This window comes from Phyllopteryx taeniolatus, chromosome 16 (genome assembly GCF_024500385.1).
Source record: "Phyllopteryx taeniolatus isolate TA_2022b chromosome 16, UOR_Ptae_1.2, whole genome shotgun sequence".
NCBI lineage: Eukaryota > Metazoa > Chordata > Actinopteri > Syngnathiformes > Syngnathidae > Phyllopteryx > Phyllopteryx taeniolatus.
In genome coordinates, this window is record NC_084517.1 from 16909207 (window position 1) to 16931313 (window position 22107).

General features: G+C 45.2%; 1 protein-coding gene across 1 annotated transcript in view; it reads right to left on the reverse strand.

Annotated features, from left to right (window-relative positions):
* Positions 1–76: 76 nt before the first annotated feature.
* notch3 (notch receptor 3) overlaps positions 77–22107 on the reverse strand; it is a 35185-nt gene continuing 13154 nt past the window's right edge. Inside the window, exons 8-33 of the mRNA XM_061748836.1 lie at positions 21845–22030; positions 20814–20927; positions 19409–19522; positions 17317–17550; positions 16830–16940; positions 16115–16307; positions 15882–16027; positions 15370–15603; positions 15136–15288; positions 14833–15061; positions 13860–14061; positions 13610–13766; positions 13347–13531; positions 12595–12727; positions 10452–10709; positions 9867–9976; positions 8707–9236; positions 7568–7894; positions 6507–6646; positions 6196–6424; positions 5462–5552; positions 5205–5373; positions 4447–4751; positions 4204–4351; positions 3100–3197; positions 77–3023 (exon numbers count right to left, since the gene is read on the reverse strand). Coding sequence (XP_061604820.1) covers positions 1611–3023; positions 3100–3197; positions 4204–4351; positions 4447–4751; positions 5205–5373; positions 5462–5552; positions 6196–6424; positions 6507–6646; positions 7568–7894; positions 8707–9236; positions 9867–9976; positions 10452–10709; positions 12595–12727; positions 13347–13531; positions 13610–13766; positions 13860–14061; positions 14833–15061; positions 15136–15288; positions 15370–15603; positions 15882–16027; positions 16115–16307; positions 16830–16940; positions 17317–17550; positions 19409–19522; positions 20814–20927; positions 21845–22030 — 6209 coding nt within the window. The 3' untranslated portion in view covers positions 77–1610. The remainder of the gene's footprint in view (positions 3024–3099; positions 3198–4203; positions 4352–4446; positions 4752–5204; positions 5374–5461; positions 5553–6195; positions 6425–6506; positions 6647–7567; positions 7895–8706; positions 9237–9866; positions 9977–10451; positions 10710–12594; positions 12728–13346; positions 13532–13609; positions 13767–13859; positions 14062–14832; positions 15062–15135; positions 15289–15369; positions 15604–15881; positions 16028–16114; positions 16308–16829; positions 16941–17316; positions 17551–19408; positions 19523–20813; positions 20928–21844; positions 22031–22107) is intronic.

A 22107-nucleotide genomic window follows, 5' to 3' on the forward strand; every position in this document is an offset into this window, starting at 1 on the left:
AGACACATTGAAGGGGAGATGAGAAGCATTAACAATTAAATCAAGACGTGAAAAAATAAGAGTCCAACACTCCCACTTATGCTAAATGAAGTATATTTTATTTTTGTCTTTTTTAGTACATAACAATCATTTTAGAAACATAAGACTTTTCAAGCAAAAGATCTACCCGGGAACAAACATACTGTATGTACATACAGAAAACGTCAAAAAGTTGAAATGTACAAACACTCAGTGCGACCTGGAAGGGAAAACTGGCAGGTAAGTTACATAATATATATATTTATAAAACCCCGAAAAAGAATCAAACAAAAACAACAACAGTTTTATGTTGAGTCAGAGTGGAACTTGTGAACAAACATGAACTGGACACAACAATAAAGAAAGACTAGTAGTAGTAGAAGTAGTAGTTTCTACAGACGTGGCATGCCACTCGTGTTCACACCATGGTACGATGAATATAGAATGGTCATTTTAAATTTTAAATCAAATCTCAAGGCTGATGGGAATAAAGCGCTTGGCTTTGCGAGCGCGTCATCCATCCTTGGAAAGTGTCAAAAGCTAAAAGGTGCAGCACTACACGGTAGCGTTCCTTCCTTCAGTCTCTTGCAACACTCTAAGAATGCACGTCCACCACGGTAGATGCTCAATAAACGGCATTAAAAATATTGAAATTTGCCGTGAGGAATGATGGAGAAAAAAAAAATAGCAGCTGGTGAGCATATTTTAGTAAATGTGAGGTGAAACTAGAAAAAGGAATGCATGTATTAAACAATGAAACAAGGATACAAACAAAATACAGTCTTAAAAAAAGGCAGTGACAGGCTGATTTTAAAGGCAAAACAAGTTGAAACTGTCATTTAAAATGATGACAAGAAAAACTAAAAAAAAAAAAAAAAATCAGAGGTGGAAGATTTTTTAGTTTTTTTAAAGGCCATCATTAAAAAAATAGATGTGCTTTCAATTCCACTCCTGTCACATAAATATCCATTGTGTGGTTCATTTGGCCAGTCACCACTTGAAGTGCTTGAGACACACTCATCTACATTCTTAATACTCTAAAGAGAAAGCACAATTGAATCCAATTGGGACACGTCACCACGCTGGCAGAGCAAATCTCCACGTAACATTTGAACGGGCCTGAATAAATACCAGGAAAGGTGATGAGCAGGCCTGAAGGATAAATTAAATTAGGCAAGAAGTGGCACTTTTTTTTTTTCCCTCGCGTGAAACTAGGACAAAAAGGAGTGTGAAAATACCTACAAAAAATACAAACAATAAATAAAAATAAATGAATTCCCTTCAGCTTTTATCTACTTTTAAATGTTGGTTAGTTTTCAGGAGAGTACCCATAAGTCTTTTCAAATAAAAGACTTGGTTTTCTTCATATACATTTTTTTTAATTTTTTAAATTCATAATAAAGTCCATCTGTGACAGAATTACTTCATTAAATTGTCTGCTGGTTTTTCAGACAACACACGTTTCCCTTTTACTGTGTCTCACAAGACGTCCGCAAACATCGCACGCGGGTGGGCGGTCCTCGGCATAAACAACAAGTCAATCCAAATCCAATAAAAAATCTTGGAAACAGGCTGACACATAAACTGCATCTTCAAGAAAACACCTGCATCTTTTTGTTGGCCTCTGGGTTTTTAGGAATTTGGGTTTGGGCGGAGCCGGCGACGGCAGGGCTAGGCGTGGAGTCTGACCAGTCGGACACGCACTGAGGGGAGGGGCTGGACCAGGGCTCGGGCGACTCGGGCGAGGGGGTCAGGTAGGGGTGCTCGGTGGGCAGGTGCAGGTAATGCTTGGGCGTGGCGTCGAGCGCCGACGTGTAGCTGTGCTGCGAGGGCGGGGTGGGATAATCTTCCGTGGAGCCGGGCTGGGGGGCCGCGGGTTGAGCGGGCGGGGCGACGGCGACGCCCGGCGGGGCCTGAGGAGGAGGCTGCTGGAAGAAAGGCGGCGGGGGTTGCGAGGTTTGCGGTGTGGGCGGCGTGGAGGAGGCCATGCGGGCCATATTCTGCTGGCCGCTCAAGGAGTGGCTCATGATCTGCTGCTCAGTGATGGAGGGCAGCTTGACCGGGCTGACGCTGGGCGTGGAGGTGACGGGCGTGGGTTGCAACATTGCGCCACGGTACATCTGCTGCTGGTGCATCAGCATGCTCTGCTGCTGCGGGTGCATGACCGTCACTGGGCCACTCTGCACCAGGTTCACCACCTGCTGACCGCACTGGGAGGCGGACACTCGGCTCTGCCAGTCGAACGGCACGCTGACCGGGCTCACCAGGCCCATGTTTAGCCCCATCTGCCCCGACGAGCTCAGCACGTAGCCGTGGCTGACGTCGGACGCCATGGAGACGCGGCCCTGCAGGGACATGCCTCCGTTGCCCAGGTCGTTGAGCTGCGCCAGAGACACGGCGAAGGGGCCGCCGCCGTCCAGCATGCCGGCGTGCACCATGGGCGTGCCCGGGACCGACATGGACGAGTGGAAGAGCCCAGGCGACGGCATGGCCACCGGGGACGTCGGGTTGGTGATGTAGCCGGCGTTGCTAGCGCCACCGTGAGGCGAGTCCAGCGAGTCCACCGGGGAGAGGGTGACCGAGCTCTCCAGCAAGGCGCTCTGCATGTCCAAGGTCAGCTTCTTGTTGCGGGCCTTGACAGAGTCCTTCAGACCACCGGGGTGCTGACCTCCGAGGCCGGAGCCCTTAGCCCCCGGCCGACGGTTCTTCTTGCCCTGCGGGGTGGTCTTCAGGCTGGGCAGGAAGGCGCTGGGCGGGCACATGAGGGGCGACAGGGTGTGCCCGCTGGAGAGGTGAAGTCCAGGCCCGCCGTGGCCCTGGGGGCTTCGCACGGTGTTGTACTCGTCCAGGAGCTGCACGATGTCGTGGTGCATGCGCTCCTGCGCAATGTCCCTGGGCAGCCTATCCATGTGGTCCGTAATCTCCCGGTTGGCAAAGTGAGCCAGCAGAACTTTGACGGCCTCACAGCTTCCCTCGCGAGCCGCGAGGAATAGAGGCGTCTCCTCCTGAACAACACACCGACACGCACGCAGAAGTTTAGAAACACAGCTGATAGAACACGAGAACAAGCGGAGGCCGTACCTTAAGATCTTGCATGTCTTTGTTTGCGCCGTTCTTGAGCAAGGCAACAGTCGCGTCCACATTGTTAACAGCCGCAGCCCAGTGCAAACCAGATTTACCTGACGGGCAACGCAAACTCCATTCAACATTTGCTACTCAACATGTAGGTGAGTACAACTCATTTCAATCCTGCATCAACTTAATGGTTGCCTTTGACGGCCTGCTAGTCACTATAGTGAAGATAAATCACGATCCTTAATACAACAAATGAAAAAAAAAAAAAGAAATATTTGAAAGCATTTCCAAAATATTGACTATGGTACAACAGTATATCATTCTTAAGTCTTCTTTCTAGAAGGCCAATCCCTACCAAATTTCTGTATAAAAAATCATTTTGATTGTTTCTTATATAATATGCAAATGTCTTGAGCTCTGAGTATAATCATTAAAATTATGAGAACATAAAATCATGACATTATTCACTCTGCATGTAGTGAATTTACTGCATAAAATAAACTTGTATTATACGCTTCAGGAAATGCACTATTATCCTATGTACTACCAATGACTCTGCATACCCCTGGTCTTTATGTCCTAAATGTATATTTTGTCATAGTGGCTGTTTGTTGTACTAGAGTGGCAAATGTGTGTCATACTTGGCCAATAAAGCTGATTCTGATGTATTATATGTTCAAAAAATTGCATTCATTTAGTCAATTTCAATTTGTTTTTTTTTTTTTACATGTAATTGTAAATTTGGAAAGAATTTTTAAGAAAAAATATATTATGAATAAAATGTATGAATGATTGTTGTTAAATTTAGAATAACTATTAGTTTTTAATATATGTTTTAGTCCTTTTTCTGCCCTTTGCACCTAATCCCCCCGCCCCCTACATAATACCAATACTTGTGTCATGGTTCGTACAGTTCTGGACTGACTGTTGCCATCTTGTGGCTTGATGCCACCACTGAACAAAAAAAAAAAAAAAAAACTACAATGTGGCTTACTATAAAAATGATTTGGACACCCCTGCTCTAAAGGGCCTGTGTTTTTTGCAGGCCATATGAAAGGTGACGGGTTCAATTTGGATAGCATGATGATAAGAAAAGCAGCAGCTGCTTACCCAGCTCATCCACTGCATTGACATCTGCGTGGCAAGTGATGAGTTCCTCCACCATTCCCTCCACCGCCAGCCGGGCGGCCAGGATGAGCGCAGTGGAGCCGTCGTACATGCGCGAGTCAAGATCTGTGGCCCTGTTTCGGATCAGGATCTACCAGAAGAGAAAGATGGGGGTTACATCTTTGGTCCTTTTCTCGCATTAATAATATTACATTTTTACAGATGTGCGTTCATTTTGATGTGTACCTGGAACACTCCCTGCGCGTCTGCAGCCACGGCGGCGTGCAGGGGCGACCGTCCGGTGTTGTCCTGAGCGTTGGCGTCCGCCCCAGCGTCCAGGAGCCTCTTGGCGGCGTCGGCGCGGGCGTAGCGGGCAGCCAGGTGGAGCGCCGTCTCGCCCGTGCGATCCGTTTGGGCGGCGAGCGACGCGCCCTGGTAGATGAGGTCGGAGATGATGTTGGCCGAGCACTCCTCGCTCTCCTCCTCCTCGGGAATCTCGGGCTCCAGGCCGCCTCCGCAGAACGACGCCAGCATCAGTGGAGTGAAACCGTCTAGTAAAACAATAGTTAGATAGAGGGTTAGATTAGATTACAAAAATTTGATTAGCTAGATAAAGATGTTGGATGCTGGTATACATAGCAAGCAAAAAATAGTAGACTCCAATTATTTTTGTACAATGACGGCAAATTGGGAAGTAGATTATTGACAGAGTGACATATGATGATTAATTATTATACAACCAGCATGTCCAGTGTGTGAAACATTTGAGGGTGTCCCAAAAATGATTCTCTCTTTGACTGGCCATTAACGTTTCATTTTGATTTAGGCCTACATGAACGTAGATAAACGTCTAATGAGTTAAATTAAAGAAAATAACATTGAATTTAAGATAATTTAATGGCATAATAGAATTTTTTTTGGAACACCCTGTATTGGTATGTACAATATTTATAGGTGTTTAAATAAATATAGTTTTCAAAATCAGATCCGTTCTCACTACCAACCTGGTCCTCGGACGTTAACATCCATGCAGTCGCTTTCAAACTCCCCTTGCGGCGGCGTGAGCGCCATGGTGGGCGGCACGCGGATGTCTGCCGCCGCCAGGTGATGCTGCGTCCATTGCCGGCAGTCCACGGCATCCTCGCCGTCTGACGGCATGCTTGGTTCCTCCATCTTAAAAAAAAACAAAAACGGCAGAGCGGTCAATGTCACGATTTAACCACTGTGCTTGTGTGTGTGTGTGGATGTAGCACGGACTGACCTTCAGTCTTTTGGGCTCTGGGCATTCGGTGTCTATCCACTGGTCGTTGTGATCTCCAAGCAGAGACTCTTCAACAGTTTTGGGCATATGTCTGTTGATAATACGGAAGAATATAAAAAATAGGACCAAAAGAACCTACAGCCCTTGTTCTTATTAATGTCACAGGTGAGCAAGAGCCTATCCTCGTTGACTATTTAGACGACGTATTTTTGTATAAAAGTGGGTTTCCCAGACAGCAAGATGTATTTTCCAAAGCAAGTCGTTTTTTTGCGGACGTCGCCATTTTACAAGACTATCGGCTCCGGCAACCTTCGGAAGCACCTGGCAAAGAGCGGCGCAAAGGCGGAAGCGTCTCTTCTTCTTCGGTTTTCTGAGCTCACGTTTGAACACGCGGGATTTTGAGATTAGAGGCAGAACAGAAACTTTGTGTGCGTGGTATTCTGTGTATCTGAGCACACTAAACACAATTTAACCAAAACTGTTAAATGCCTGATTTTTTTTCAATCTTTATGGGGTGTGTCACAGATAAAAAAAAAATCTTTTAAGATTTGAAAAATCCTTGTGTGTGTCCCAGGCCTAACGTCCGGTAATTGTTTCCACGGAGCAGATATAGTGCTGATTCCATTTTTGTGTTAAAGAAACGATGGCTTCTTAGAGTCCGAACTTTACGTACCATCGTATACCGAGGACCCGATGAAATACTTGCAAATATTCCTTGATTCCTCGGAACTTACTTCATTCCGAGAGCATCCTGGCCCACTGGCTCCCTGCGGTTCTTGTTGCTGCTGGGATCCTTCTTGAGGAAGAAGCCCTCGGGGAACCACAGGGTGCTGTGCTCACGCTTTCTCCGGGAAATCAGCATGCCGAACACCATGATGACCAGCAGGAAAAGCGAGGCTATGCTCACCAGCATCAGCTTGGCCCATTGAGGAATAGGGTCCACTATGTCCACAATCTTTTCTCCTGCGCAGACACAGACAAGAAAGTGATTGCAGATATGTTGCTCGTGGTTCCTGCTGTGCTACTCAAGTGCGCCTCTACCCACCGCGGACTTCTTTGAGGGGGTACGGGAAACGGAGCATTTCGACGGCCGACAAGGCTCCGAGGTAGTCCGCGGCGCTCTCGGCCGATGGGAAGCAGTCGTTGGTACACAAGCGGTTGTCTATTTCCAGGTACACTATGGAGCTGTCGGAGTCAAAGGAGAGACTGATGTTAGTGATCTCAATTCTCTAAAATGGTGATTCTCAAAGTACCACTAGTGACATGAAAGACTCACTGTCTAAATACAGCTCCGCTGTATAGTGGTGCCTTGAGATACAAATTTAAATCTAACTCAAAAACCCGTATCTCAAATAATCTTTTCCCCATTAATTGAATGGAAATGCCACGAATCCGTTCCAGCACCCCGCCCCCTCCGCCTCCCCGCACAAAAAAACCCAACAAAAGTTATTGTAATACAGTAATGACATAATTAAATAGAATTATTAAATATTATTACAAATATTTTGTCACATGTCTCTCTGGTGCCCCCTTTGGGCACGTGGGGGCAGTATAAGATAGAGAGAAAGACATACTGTTCATTGAGCTGTCTAACTCCTTCCAACTCATCAGTATGGTACTAATATTATTTGTTGTCCACAAAGGTTAAAGAATATGACCAAGTACTGTTATATTGTCTGTCTACATGTGTTGCTCCACCGTTTGTGTTTAACCCGCTGATTAAAGGGGAAAAGAGCTGCAACATAAATCTAGTGTTAGCATTAAAGTAGCTGATTAAAAGGCTAAGCTATGTGGTGGTTTTAAATACAGTAAACTTCAACTGGGAGTGTCAGTAAACAGCTTGAAGTCGATTTTTGATGAACACATGGCTCGCGTCTCAAAAAATCATTGGCAGAGTTACTCATATCTCAAAGCACCAATGCCTTTTAGTTTTTTTGTACAATACATTTGCATTTAACCTTTAAGAACTGTTTGTTTTTAAACTTTGATTTAAGTAACATTTTTCTTTGAACTTTATATTTATTTAATTTTAATTTTGAATTTGAATCCATTGAGTATTGCTCTAAAACATCTCCCAACTATTCTCCATCTGCGTGTGCGACTGACCCAATGATCTCCTGCTGAGGCTGCAGCTCCCGCTTGAGGCGGGCCTCCCGCCGGGTGTAGGGCCGGATCATAGCCTCGCCGTTGTGGTCCAGCCGGAAGCGCAGCGTGGTGTGAAGGATGGCGCTCAGCTTGAGCAGGAAGGCGGTGCTGGTGCGGAGAAGCTCATCCGGAGGCAGCAGCACCACCAAAACCAAGGCACCGTCCACGATGTCTTCAGGAACCTTTTGAGCGCAGTCCAGGCCATCCCAGCCGCACTCCTCCGTGTTGCAGCCTTGGTCGCACAGGCCGTCGGCATAGTGGTCGATACAGTAGGTCTCATAGATGGGACTGAAGGAACCACAAAAAGAAGATTGACATCATTCTCCCTCAGTAAGAAAGGGGCATGTTCTGTGTTCTAAATTTGATCCAGATCTGTACATTTGCATCCAGATCTCAATCATGATCGTCAATTAGTATCTATGGATCAAAGTTAATCAGGCTATCTTGAATATACACAGCAAATGTATAATTTTTTTTTTTAAGAATTCAGAATCAAATTGCGGCTAAAGAACACAGTTAAATAGATCTCAAATAGACCGAATCTGTTCACTTTTGATTTGGATCCAGAAATTTGGATGCAGTCAAAAATGGAGTAATTCGGCCTAAGGCTTAAGGCCTTAATTGAAATTTTAAAGTAAAATCCACATGGAAAAATTATCCAGATGCAGATTATGATCAAAATTCAATTCATTTGTTCTTAGGTCATACCAAAGACACAAATCAAATTTCAAACAAAATGTGATCAGATCCTCAGGATTATGCTGTAAATCTGATCTGGACCCAGACATTTGGATCCGAAAGTTAAACTCTAAATTTAACCAAAATTAATTCCCTAATTGCATCCAAATTTCTTCAAATAAGTTCAGATAATGATTCATTTGATGGTGGCTCATTATGAAGTTAAACTCAAAATCTGTTGCCACATTTTAGAGTTAAATCCACCAAGCACCAAGAAACATTTTGTAGAACAGGATGAGAAGTTGATGAATTTGCCCTTAGATCATACCATATGTGTTTACATCTGTTCCCATGTTGAAAATGTTGATCTGGATCACGATCAAAACCAAATCAATTTGGCTTTGGCTCAAACAAAAACTCACTTGCAAACTTTCTCCTTGGTTTTGCAGTCAAAGTTGTCATACAGACAGTCTGCATTGTTGCACGACTCGTCGCACTGGCTGTTGTTGAAGACCCGCCAGCAGCGAGAGTCCGAACACCGGGCCCAGGGGTTGACCGCCAAAGAACAGTCGCCGCCGTCCCAGCGGCAAGCCAACGTGCTGCACTCCTTGTCGCACACGCTGTCGTTGGACTTGCCGTGGCAGTCAGCCAGCGGGCACGACAGGGCCGGGATCTCGTTGACTCGGCCGGCTTGCTCGCACCGTTTGCCCGTCCAGCTGCTGGGACACTGGCAGTGGAAGAACGGGAAGGCGGTCTCCTCAGTGCACAGGCCGCCGTTGCGACATGGCTGCGAAGCGCAGCCCTCGTTGCTGCGGTGGGCGCATTGCGGCCCGCCGTAACCGGGCAGGCAGGTGCAGCGCGCCCCCCGTGTGGTGAGAGTGCAGCTTCCGCCGTTGTAGCAAGACAGCTCGCGGCAGGACATGCTTCTCTCGCAAATGGGCCCCGTGTAACCCTGCGGATGAGAATTGGAATCATATTTACTGGCCAAGTATGTCAAAACACATGAGGAATTTGTGTCTGGTTGCTGAGTCACTCTGGTACTACAGACAAGACAGACAGTATAACAAAATATAAATTAAGACATACGGTAAACCTTTGCATATTCGCGGTTTGACATTCACAAATTTGCTGTGAAGTCTACTTAAGCCATGACAATTTATCTGTACAGTAGTCCCTAACATTTATTATTGTGTGCAAATTCAAAAAGATGAGTTGATTGACTGTAAAGTGCTAGTGTGCATATTTGTTTGCACATGTGTGATGTCATGTCAGTTTGTGTTAGAATGTTATTTAGGCTAGTATGCTAGGTAATACTATTGATGTTTATTTGTGTTGAGTAATTGAACTACTGAACAAAGGTTGTGCATATGCCATGGGTTCCTGATTGGATGGTGTTGATGCTTTATGATCCTTTGCTACCATATTGTGACATCTATACACAATTACGAACCCCCTTTGGGGGGCCATGAATTATTTGCAGCATTTCGCTATTTGTGGCAGGGCTCGGCCCCTATTACCCGCGAACAGTTTGGGTTCACTGTTTTTATATTTAGGATAATCAAACCAATGTACCAAGACTTACAAGCTGACATGTGCATGTGTAGCCAACAACAGAACCGGATGCAGAGCATGCTCCTCCGTTTTGACAAGGCTGAGACTCACATGCACTGAACCTGTTTTGGCACCTTCGACCTAAAACATAGAATAAAGACACACACACACAAAGATCAGTCACGAGCGCAGACCTCCGACAAAGCTTTAAAACCTCAATTCTGGATGACACAAGCTGTACTCTGTCCTCTTAAAATGGACTACCAGGAAAAGGCAAAGAGAAATGGAACTTGGTTCTTTTGCATTCCCATTGGAAGTTCACTTAACCCTTGCCTTATGTTCGTTAACAGGAATAGCAATGATCAGATCTGTTTAATGATCCCAAAGTGTCAGAAACAAACACTAATTTTCAACGTCATTGCTCCCCATTTCAATCAATATTTATGGTGGATTGCACTGACTGTATTATGGTAAGATTTGACAAACTGTATGAATGATTTTTTTTTAATATAGATATATATATATATATATATTTTTTTTTTGGATTAATTGAGAGGATGTAAGGCAGCCATCTGCCTCGACCGTTACAGTTAGGAGAGACGAAGCAGGATCTAACCTGTGAAGCCGGCCTTGCAGACACACTGGTAGTCGTTGGGCATCTGGATGCAGTCCAAGCTGTTGGAGGGGCTGCAGGGGTTGGAGAGACACTCGTTGATGTCCCCCTCGCACCGCTCGCCAGTAAACCCGGGAGGACAGTTGCAGCGGTACCCTCCCACTCGGTCAATGCAGGTGCCGTTGTTGAGGCACTTGGGGGGAGCGCTGCGAAGTCTCATAGGTGGAGCGCAGTCGTCTTCGTTGATCTCGCAGAGGACACCTTGTGTGAGATGATTGTTGGCGAGTTAGAGTTATTAATACAACTCCAATTCCAATGAAGTTGGGATGTTGTGTTAAACATAAATGAAAACAGAATACAATGATTTGACATATTCAACCTATATTTAATTGAATACACTACAAAGACAAGATATTTAATGTTCAAACTGATAAACTTGATTGTTTTTAGCAAATAATCATCCATCCATCCATCCATTTTCTGAGCCGCTTCTCCTCACTAGGGTCGCGGGCGTGCTGGAGCCTATCCCAGCTGTCATCGGGCAGGAGGCGGGGTACACCCTGAACTGGTTGCCAGCCAATCGCAGGGCACATACAAACAAACAACCATTCGCACTCACAGTCACACCTACGGGCAATTTTAGAGTCTCCAATTAATGCATGTTTTTGGGATGTGGGAGGAAACCGGAGTGCCCGGAGAAAACCCACGCAGGCACGGGGAGAACATGCAAACTCCACACAGGCGGGGCCGGGGATTGAACCCGGGTCCTCAGAACTGTGAGGTTAACGCTCTAACCAGTCGGCCACCGTGCCAGCAAATAATCATTCAGTTAGAATTTTGTGGCTGAAAGACGTTCCAAAAAAGCTGGGACAGGTGGCAAAAAAGACTGAGAAAGTTGAGGAATGCTCATCAAACACCTATTTGGAACATCCCACAGGTGAACAGGCTAATTGGGAACAGGTGGGTGCCATGATTGGGTATAAAAGGAGCTTCCCTCAATTGCTCAGTCATTCACAAGCAAAGATGGGGCGAGGTTCACCTCTTTGTGAACAAGTGCGTGAGAAAAAAGTCGAACAGTTTAAGGACAAAGTTCCTCAACATACAATTACAAGGAATTTAGGGATTTCATCATCTACGGTCCATAATATCATCAAAAGGTTCAGAGAATCTGGAGAAATCACTGCATGTAGGCGGCAAGGCCGAAAACCAACATTGAATGCCCGTGACCGTCGATCACTCAGGCGGCACTGCATCAAAAACCGACATCAATGTGTAAAGGATACCACCACATGGGCTCAGGAACACTTCAGAAAACCAATGTCAGTAAATACAGTTTGGCGCTACATCCCTAAGTGTAAAGGGGAAAAGAACCATCCGGACTGTTATGGACGCAAAGTTTAAAAGCCAGCATCTGTGATGGTATGGGGCTGTGTTAGTGTCAATAGCATGGGTAACTTACACATCTGTGAAGGCACCATTAATGCTTAAAGGTACATCTAGGTTTTGGAGAAACATATGCTGCCATCCAAGCAACATCTTTTTCATGGACGCCCCTGCTTATTTCAGCAAGACAATGCCAAACCACATTCTGCATGTGTTACAACAGCGTGGGTTCATAGTAAAAGAGTGCGGGTACTAGACTGGCCTGCCTGCTGTCCAGACCTGTCTCCCATTGAAAATGTGTGGCGCATTATGAAGCGTAAAATACGACAACGGAGACCCCGGACTGTTGAACAGCTGAAGCTGTAAATCAAGCAAGAATTGGAAAGAATTCCACCTACAAAGCTTCAACAATTAGTGTCCTCAGTTCCCAAACGTTTATTGAATGTTGTGATAAGAAAAGGTGATGTAAAAAGGTGGGAAACATGACCCTGTCCCAGCTTTTTAGTTAAGTTAATGATTATTTGCTAAAAACAATAACGTTTACCAGTTTGAATATTAAATATATTGTCTTTGTAATGTATTCAATTAAATATAGGTTGAACATGATTTGCAAATCATTGTATTCTCTTTTTATTTATGTTTAACACAACGTCCCAACTTCATTGGAATTGGGGGTGTACATTCACAGTCAGAAGTAGTATAATGGCCAACGTAAACTGAGGACTTTTTAGGCAAGCTTTGTGTTGTCCTTGCGCGTGCATACCCAGTGTGCCTGGAGGACAGGAGCAGATGTAATGTCCGACGAGGTCGATGCACGTGCCTCCGTTCTGGCAAGGATGAGACTGACACTCATTGATCTCCAGCTCGCAGTTCTGACCAGTGAAGCCTGGCATACACTGTAAGGACATGCAAAGGAAAAACAGGATTATTAGATGGGGATATCGTATGGGCTGGGTAAACTTTTATGCTCAAGGGCCACATTTGATTTTTAAAATGGACGGATAGATATAGGTGTGGTGAAGAGGACATTTGTACTGTATGTAAAAATACAGTATATATATTTATATATATAAAAAAAATAAAAAATTAAAAGGGCTGGCTTGTGTCAAGAAGTGAAGCCGGCGTATTTAAACAGATAAAAAAATAAATAAATCTGAAACAATTTATTCAAGTGACCTGCTGTGGCAACTCCTGATTGGACAAGTCGAAAGTCACAAAAACAACAAAAATGAATATTACTTGATTCTAATTCATTCTTTTTAAACTATTGATTATAACTTTTCAAATGATGAATTAACCAATTATTTAATAAAATAAATAAAAAAATGTCAAATTCATACATACAATTTTAATCGATTATGTCCTTTAATTTTATTATCTACAATAAATCCATTTACTAATTATTTAATGGATACAAAATAAGAAAAATAAAATGAATTCAACAGACAAAACAGGACCAAGTAAATGCTTGGCAGGCAGGAGTGGTCCAACAATGTTTCATCAGTGTGAACTCACATCACACTGATATCCTCCAACGTAACCCCTGCAGGTGGCGCCATTGCGGCAGGGTTTGTCTTCGCAGTGGTCCACTTGGCTCTCGCAGTAGCTGCCAGTGTAGTCGCTGGGACACTTGCAGTAGTGCGTGTTGCCCGTATTGACGCAGTGACCGCCGTGGTGGCAAAGCTCGTCTGTCTGGAGTCCTGGTGACAAGAGAAGGAGCCGTGAGCGACTCTGCTGCGTGGCAAACGGGAGGAGGAGTAGAAAAAGGAAAAGTATACCTCTTTGGCGAGCAGCCGTCTCACAGGAGACCCTGGGAATGTCGCAGTAACGTCCAGACCAGCCGTGAGCGCAATCACAGATGTAGGACGAGTCTTTTTGATGACATCGTCCTCCATTCTGGCAGGGAGAGTAGCGCCTGCACCAGTCAACTTGTGTCTAGGAGCGCAGAATAACAGCAACAGTTGGTTTATATTAACACTCAAGACTTTCGGCTTTGATTAGAACTGTTTTTTTTTTTTTTATGTGTACCTGACAACGTGTGCCGGCGTAGCCTTTGGGGCAGGTGCAGCGGAATGACTCCAGTGCATCTTGACAGAGACCCCCGTTGAGGCAAGGCTGCGAGTCGCACTCGTTGACCTCGTACTGGCAGTGGGAGCCAGTGAAGCCTGAGCGGCACGTACACGAGTAGCCGTTGATCCTATCTGTGCACGTCCCTCCGTTGAAGCACGAGCTGCGGACATGGAAATGAGTTAGTTAGTCACATATTAAGTCACTTTACATGCACCAAACATTTCATTAGGTACACCTGCACGATGTAATTCAATTAATCTCAACCTTTATAGAGCAAAGGAATGTTCTACGATAAAAAATAAAATTTTACTGCAAAAAAGCAAATGAAAATGTAACAAAAAGTAAACAGTATATATTGAAATAATGATCTCGTTTAAATTTATTCATAAATGTACTTATTATTCTGTTGTATGAATGGCAATGGGTGGATAGGTTAACCGTACCTTCTACCATTTAGTGGAAGAGTATTTAATTATTTTGCGTGTCATGATGCATCACTAGCATCAATAGATGAACAAAAAATAATTATTATTTTTATCACTGCTGATAAAGTTTAGTTTAGCAGAAGTGCATAGTATTATAGTAGGAGGTGTTTGTACTGTTTTAGCAGAGGGACAACATTTTAGAAACAGCTCTTCGTATGATAGACAACGGTTCCGCACAATGACAAACTCCAATAGCAATAATAAACGTAAGATTAAGTGTCAATACAATAATGCATTTTTCCTCCATCAATGAGCAACAAAATTTGCTGTTGAGCCTCGATGTGACCCCAAATGATAACCAGAATGCTGAATCTGATCCAAATTAGGATGATTCAGTCTTGGTGGAAGTCTTCACTCCATTTCATTCCATTCCTTGTATCTTTCTAATGGTAGACGTTTTGAGACATCTCTTGTTGGAGCTCAATAGGGGTCTCAAACCCACCCACCTTTCCGTGCAATCCGGTATGTTGGTTTCGCAGTGGATGCCAGTGAAGCCGGGCCTGCAGGTGCACGTGTAGGAGTTGACGAAGTCTGTGCACGTGCCGCCGTTCTTGCAGGGCAAACTCTGACATTCGTTGATCTCCAGAGCACAGCGGGGCCCGGTGAAGCCCGGCAGACAGTTGCAGTGGAAGGAGTTGACGCTGTCCGTACAGGAGCCTCCGCTTAGGCATGGATCTTTGTGGGTAAAGGGAGAGAATGAAAGATTTGCCATTGACAACACGCACATTCACATTCTTGCGGCCACTCACTTGGGGAGCAGTCGTTGATGTCCGTGTCACAGGTGGGCCCAGTGAAGCCGGGCCTGCAGGAGCACGCAAAAGACCCGAGTGTGTTGGAGCAGGTTCCGCGGTTCTTGCACGGGCTGGAGAGGCATTCGTTCACGTCTCTGTTACACAGTTGCCCTGCAGAAAAAAACCAAGTCAAGTTTAGGTCACATTCTACGGATACGAACGCTTCCCGTCAGATCCCTCCGAGGTGCCCACCTTGCCAACCGGGCTGGCAGTTGCACTGGTAGCCCAGGTAGTCTGGGGTGTGGGTGCAGACGGCCTGATTCGCGCAAGGGTTCGGGGAGCACGGGGTGAGCACTTCGGCGCACGTGGGTCCGCTGTAGGGAAGCTCGCACAGACAGGTGAAGCTGGCCACGCCGTCGACACATGTGCCCTTATTCAGGCAGGGACTGGACGCACACTCGTTGACGTTCACCTGGCAGAGGTTACCTATCAGAGGAACAATTAATTGGTTGTAAATTAAACGCCAAATGAAACATATGCGATAGTTACGTTTTTGAAGACCCTACGTTGTCAGTGTGATTATTTTTGTATAGGCAAACTGATTTTTCAATTTTTGTTTTGTTTTGTTTTGTTCAGAAAGACCAATAAAGGTTCCACTTTCAAATAAATCTATTTTTTTTGTCAATTATTTAATGGCTTTACATGATTAATTTCCTCCATAGTCTAAAGCCCATTTCTGCTGTTAGGTGTACCACGTGGCTTACCTCTAAAGCCCTGACGACACTTGCAGGTGAAGCCGTTGAGTTGGTCGATGCAGGTGCCGGCGTTCTGGCAGGGGCTCGGCAAACAGTCGTTCCTGTCCAGGTCGCAGTTCCTTCCCACCCAGCCTGGCTCGCAATCACAGCGGTAACTGCAAAGACACAAAAGCAATCAGTGTTTGGCCAAACACAAAACAATCCAAAAGGCAAAGTCGCATGAGTCTTCCTCCCGTGCATACCCGTTGATGTCATCTCTGCATGCGCCATGGACGCAGGGGCTGCTGCCGCACTCATCCACCTGCGAGTAACAGTACGGGGGCTTGAAACCCTCCGGGCACTGGCAGTGGAAGCCGTTCTCCTCGTCCACGCACGTGCCTCCGTTGCGACAGGGGGTCGACGCACACTCATCTATCTCCACGTTACACTTGGGACCTGACAAGATAGCGAGTGTCAAGAATGCTCTGCAAATGAAATTTAAATGTATCAGGGTTGTCCACATTTTTTCCATTGAGGGCAACATACAGCAAAGGAGGTGCAAAGCAGTTAAATGAATTGAAAGCAAGCAAAAAAACAAACCAAAAAAATAGTCTACATTTCAGCTTGGTTTTTTGGTAACAAAGCAAAGTTTTAGTGTGATATCCTGTAAGAGTCCAAATTTGTTTGGAATTTTCTAGTTTTAAAAAGTTGTATGTTTTATTCAATGTTAATAAGTAAATGAATGTAAAGAATTTAAAAATACAACATGTGATGTCTTGTGACATTGAATTTTTTACAATTGCATTTTTAATGAAAACAAAAAGTGTGCGATACATTTTAACATTTTAATGTTTTCTTGTAATCTTCTAAGACAGGTCATTTCTTTATTTCATAATTAGAATACACCGCAGGCCATAAAAAAAACAAGCAGCGGACTTTGGACAACCCTGGTGAATGTTCACATTCCCAATGACTTACCGGTGAAGCCAGGCTTGCAAACGCAGTCGTAGCGGTTGATGCCGTCTTTGCATATGCCGTAGTCACACGGGTTACTGGCACAATCGTCAAAATTGATCTCACAGTTGGTGCCTGTTGCGATAGCAAAGTTTGAAATGCTTTCCCCCCCTCTCACAATTTAAGGGATTTCACACAATTATGACATAATGCAAGATGTTGAGCAGAAAGCATATTTCAAAACCTTCCATATCAGTTGGAAAACTGACTAATAACAGACAGTACAGTATTTTAATATCATAGTAAAATAATAGTACTGTACTTCCAATGTACTTCAAGCAACCTAGCAAACAAAAACTTAAAATATTTGATTGTAAATAATGGAAACAGTATTTAGCTAAATAGGACATTTTATTTATTTCAGATTTAAATGTGGAAATGTAACAAACAGCCAATATTTTGCGAGTAGATACAGTATTAGCTATGTCAGCATTCGCTCCAAGTCTCGTACCTGATGTGCCGTGCTGGCACTGGCAGATGTATTTGTTGACCAGGTCCACGCACTTGCCTCCGTTCTGGCAAGGGTTGCTGTGGCACTCATTGAGCTGGTTCTCGCAGCGGTAGCCCGTGTAGCCGGCGTCGCAGTTGCACGTGTAGCTGGCGATGCCGTCCACGCAGGTGCCGTGGTGGCACGGGTCAGGCTGGCAGTTGTTGATGTTGCTCTCGCAGAGCGTACCCTCATATCCTAACGAGACAACAACAGATTATTAGTGTGTTCGAGATTTATTCAACATGATCAACAGTCAATTGATGGAATCTACAGTGGAACCTCGATTTACGAACGCCTAAATGTTCGAACTATTCAATTTACGAACCACAGACCAAACAAACAAAAATGTCAGATGAGCATGTTATGAAGGAAGGACTCACTGTGGACTTGTGAAAAAAACAAAGACAATTTGTGAGGAGTACGGAAGAAACAAGCTCACAATTGCCACTCTTGTGAAAAAAAGGGACGTTTTTGTTGCTGCTGACACGGCCAAGGAAGCAAAGTATCTTCGAAAAGACCAAGAGAAAGTTCTGGACCAAGTCGATGGCTTGCTGTTAACTTGTTCAATGAAGAGATTTTTGATCAATCACCCCCTGTCAGTACTGCATAGCTTTATATTGTGTTCAAAGTGTACAAACTTTTACTAAAATAGGGACTTTTATTATTTTTTTCCAATGTACAAATCCCGTTTACGAACAAATTAAGTTTGTAAATAGGGGTTCCACTGTATTATTAGCCCATCCCTAACAAGGCTTAACCTCAGCCTCTTCAACCATCCATTTTTGAATGCTTGTCCTCATTGGAAGTAATGAGTGAGCTGGAGCTTATGCCAGCTGACTATGGGCAGGAGGCAGCGTACACTACGATTGCACAAGGCACATGTAGACAAACAACCATTCACAATAAGACTTACAGCTATGGAAAATTTCGAGCATACAGTAGGTTTCAAACTCAAGAAACCTAGGCCACCCATTAGAGCAAATAAACTGTGTGGCATAAAATCTACAGTAAGTTTTTCTTCACTTTTAATAGTTGTAAAATATACGGAAATATTTGCGTGCGATAATTTTCCATGACTTCTGGAATTAGTTGGACACCCCTAAATTAAATTCTTCAGTCAAGCTAGCAGGAATGTGGGAAGAAGCCAAAGCACCCGGAGAAAAGCCAACCAGGAAGGCCAGAGGCAAGTTTTGAATCCAGAACCTCTGAACTGTGAGGCAGACTTGCTAATTACGCCAATACTATTTTATTTCTCAATATTCAGATTCCTTATGAATGTCCACTTCTTCGGCTTAATTTTTAACTACAACAAACTTTTCTCCGTTTGCTGTATTTTTCTACAAAACAAGGGGTCCTTGCGGCTTTGGGTAGTGATCTCCCTGGTTTCCATGCCAACAGGTTGTCTGTGTGTCAGACAAGAGTTGGTTTGTTTGGTGTGTGTACGGCGCGCTGCTGAGTTGGGCATAAGGCCCCCCAGGCCCACTTTTGTTCTCGGCGGCGGAGGGAACAATGGCGGGCCGCAGCACGTCAAACAGAGCCACTTCACCATGCAGAGGAGGGGGGGACACGGGGGTACCAATACAGGGAATACCAAGCAGCTGGCATTTGAAACAATGAAGCAGACCCGTTGATAGGCAAAGGCCCAAAGAAACGCCGAACATCAAAACACACACTTAACAAACGTGGCTGTGATTCCCAACACTATCCTTGTGGAGCTGATGCATTTTTTGGCTTAATAAAACCGCAAGGTAGGATACATGTGGAGGAATGTGAGAGTCGGACACCATACGGTGGTTTGTGTGTGTGTGTGGAGGGGGGTGAACAGATGAACAAATGAACAGATGTCGGGGTGATGACCAAGGTTCTTTTCTTGGCGAATACTGATTCTCAATGACCCTGTGATCTTGAGAGGGGCGGTGGGGTTCAGGGGGGATTAGCGGCCTCAAGTCAGTTTGCGGAGGTATGGATGACCCCCCACCCCAAAAAAAAACAAACCCACAACAACTGGTTAAGGCTCCCGTTTGAAATGCGTACGAGCGTCCGACAAACTTACCTTCGGCACAGCGGCACTCGAAGCCGTTGGGGCGGTCGTAGCACTTGGCGCCGTTCTGGCAGGGGGTACTGGCACACTCGTCGATGTCGATCTGACACATGCTGCCGGTGAAGCCTGGGACAGTCAAACACAGAGGCGACGGGTCAGAGGGGGGTTTTGTCCCTTCTTTGTGGCAGGGGGCAAAGGTCTCCGGCGTGGTCAGCGACGTCTGGCACAGACTGGTTAAGGATGCGACATCTGGGCGCTGATGGAAATCATGTGACCTTGATGGTGTTTCAAGGTCATGGAAAGGAGCTACATCCAACTTTTGGAATTTGTTAATGATCTAAAATACTGACCATATTAATAAGACTTTGTTGCTGTGAAGGCTTGAGAAACTTCGCAGCTTTGAAATCGGTGGGCGAAGTGCCCAGATTGGGGGTTGAATTGCTGCCTTGGTAGCATGCTGCTCTGTTGGTTAACAATGAGAGGATGGGCTGTGTGTTGGTGCTGATGGAGGGGGGGGGGGGGGTAGCAGAGGAGACAGTGGGATTGTTTTCTCTTTTGGGTAAACCCCCCTCACCACCTCCTCCCCTTTCCTACATCAGCTCCACTGCCTCAATAGCGAGATGGGGAGGGGGAGGGGGGGAGATGTCTGTCCCAGATGTAAATTGCAAAACTGGAAAAGAATCTCATTAGCAGGACTGCTGTTCCCCCTTTTACCAGCACAACCAAAAACAACCAGGGCAGGTTGATGGAGACTGCTGTCCCCTCTAAATTGCAAAGGGGAGGGGTCTGGGGGTCACAATAGTGTCTTTGTTCAGGCAAGAGGATAGGCAGACGTTTTATTTTATTTTATTTATTTTATTTTTTTTTTTTTTTTTATAATAAGTGGAGATTCCAAACACTGCAGGCTCACTGGCTCGGATTGTGGCAACATTCAAAGTGATGTGCAGACAAACAAGGATATATATTTTTTATGTATATATTTTTCTCTGCCTTTTTTCACAAGCAAACAGTCCTACGTTTTGGGAAAGTGAGCCCTGGAGAAATATTTTCCAAACTTGGTCTTTGCCATTATTTGTCTTTACAATGTGTATTGTTATCCACTCGTTATACCAGAAATATAATTTGATTTGATCACAAATTCATATCTATATTCAAGTGTAATATTGAGGAGTAGTGTCAAATGAAAACTGATGGCCAAAAAAACAACTTTCTTGAAGCTTCTGATTGGCTAATATTCTATGTTTAGGGAAGACAGAACCACCTGTTGATCTTGCATGCACTTCTCTTTTGAGCTTTTCCTGTTTTGTTGCCCGCAAAAATGTTACTCAAAACACCACAGTATGCGTGGACACAGCATTCAAATTCAATACAATCTTCAATCCTGCGTATTTAAAAAGATGACAAACGCTCATCTTACCAGGTTGGCAGGTGCACGTAAAGCCATTGACCATGTCCCGACAGATGCCGTCGTTCACACACGGGTTGCTCTCACAGTCGTCTATGTCGGTCTCACAGTAAGTCCCCGTGTAGCCTACAAGACAAGAGTTTGCACGTGAGCACACACATTCCAAGTACTGTCTATTGCTCTGCGTGGGTGTACGTATTTGTGTACGGTCTCCACCATGGGAAAACAATTCTGTGAGAAAACCTTTTCTATTTTTCTCATGGGGGACCAGACTGAACGGCAGGATCCGCTGACCTGAAATCCTAGCACGTTACTATCCGCGGAGCGTCGCCGCACCCCGGGTCAGTGTCCCATTCACTAGATGCATGTTACACATTTGTTGTTAGCAAACCTACTAAGGGCTCCCTCTATTGAGGTGAATCCGAGTGTGGAAGCCTGGGGAGCGGCTAGTGTGGAATCCAAAATAATCAGCGGCTCCACATGAGTTTTGTCGGGCCGGCTGACGATGAGGAAGGTGAGGAAGAAGGGCCTGTCTCTGGAAAGCAGAAAAATGGGGGTGGGGGTGGGGGCGGGGGGTGGGAGGCTCTGGGAAAAGGCCTCCTTTCCCTCTCTGTGTATATGAGGGTGCAAAGTGGAACACAGAGGGGCCCTATTGTTCCGTTCCATTCCCACCACTCTACGACTCATTACTATTCACAGCACACCGCTCCCCCTAACTGCTCGCCCTCTCTCACATCCAGTCCTATAGAGCCCACTCCCAGCTCTAATTTGTATAGTTCCCAAAACCCCAGGATTCATGTAGGACCGTGCGTGAGAGTTTCACTCTGGTTTTGTCACCCAGAGTCCAAACCATCACTTTGTCCGCACTAATACCCTTTCTGTCTGGCTGTACAGTGCGCTGAGAACAGGCAAGTGCCCCCCCGGCCTCCGACAGCAATGGTACTCTATTACATAATAGGCCCCTCTGCCAGTCCGTATGGCAACGGTGGAGATAATTCCTTCTTGGAAGGTCGTATTCTATACAGTATAGAAGGTCCTGGTACCTGGCATGCAGATGCAGGTGAACTCTCCGATGCGGTCGAGGCAAGTGGCGTCGTTCTGACAAGGCATGGACAGGCATTCGTTGATGTCGATCTCGCAACGTGGGCCTGCGTATCCTCGGCCACATTCACACTGGAACGAGCCCACGGTGTTGGCGCACTTCCCAGAGTGCTCGCATGGGTTTGCACCTGTGAGACAAAATGGGGATTTTAGAAAATCCGAGAGAAGAGAGGGCGTGGGACTTGCAGTACGGTAATGGCTTACA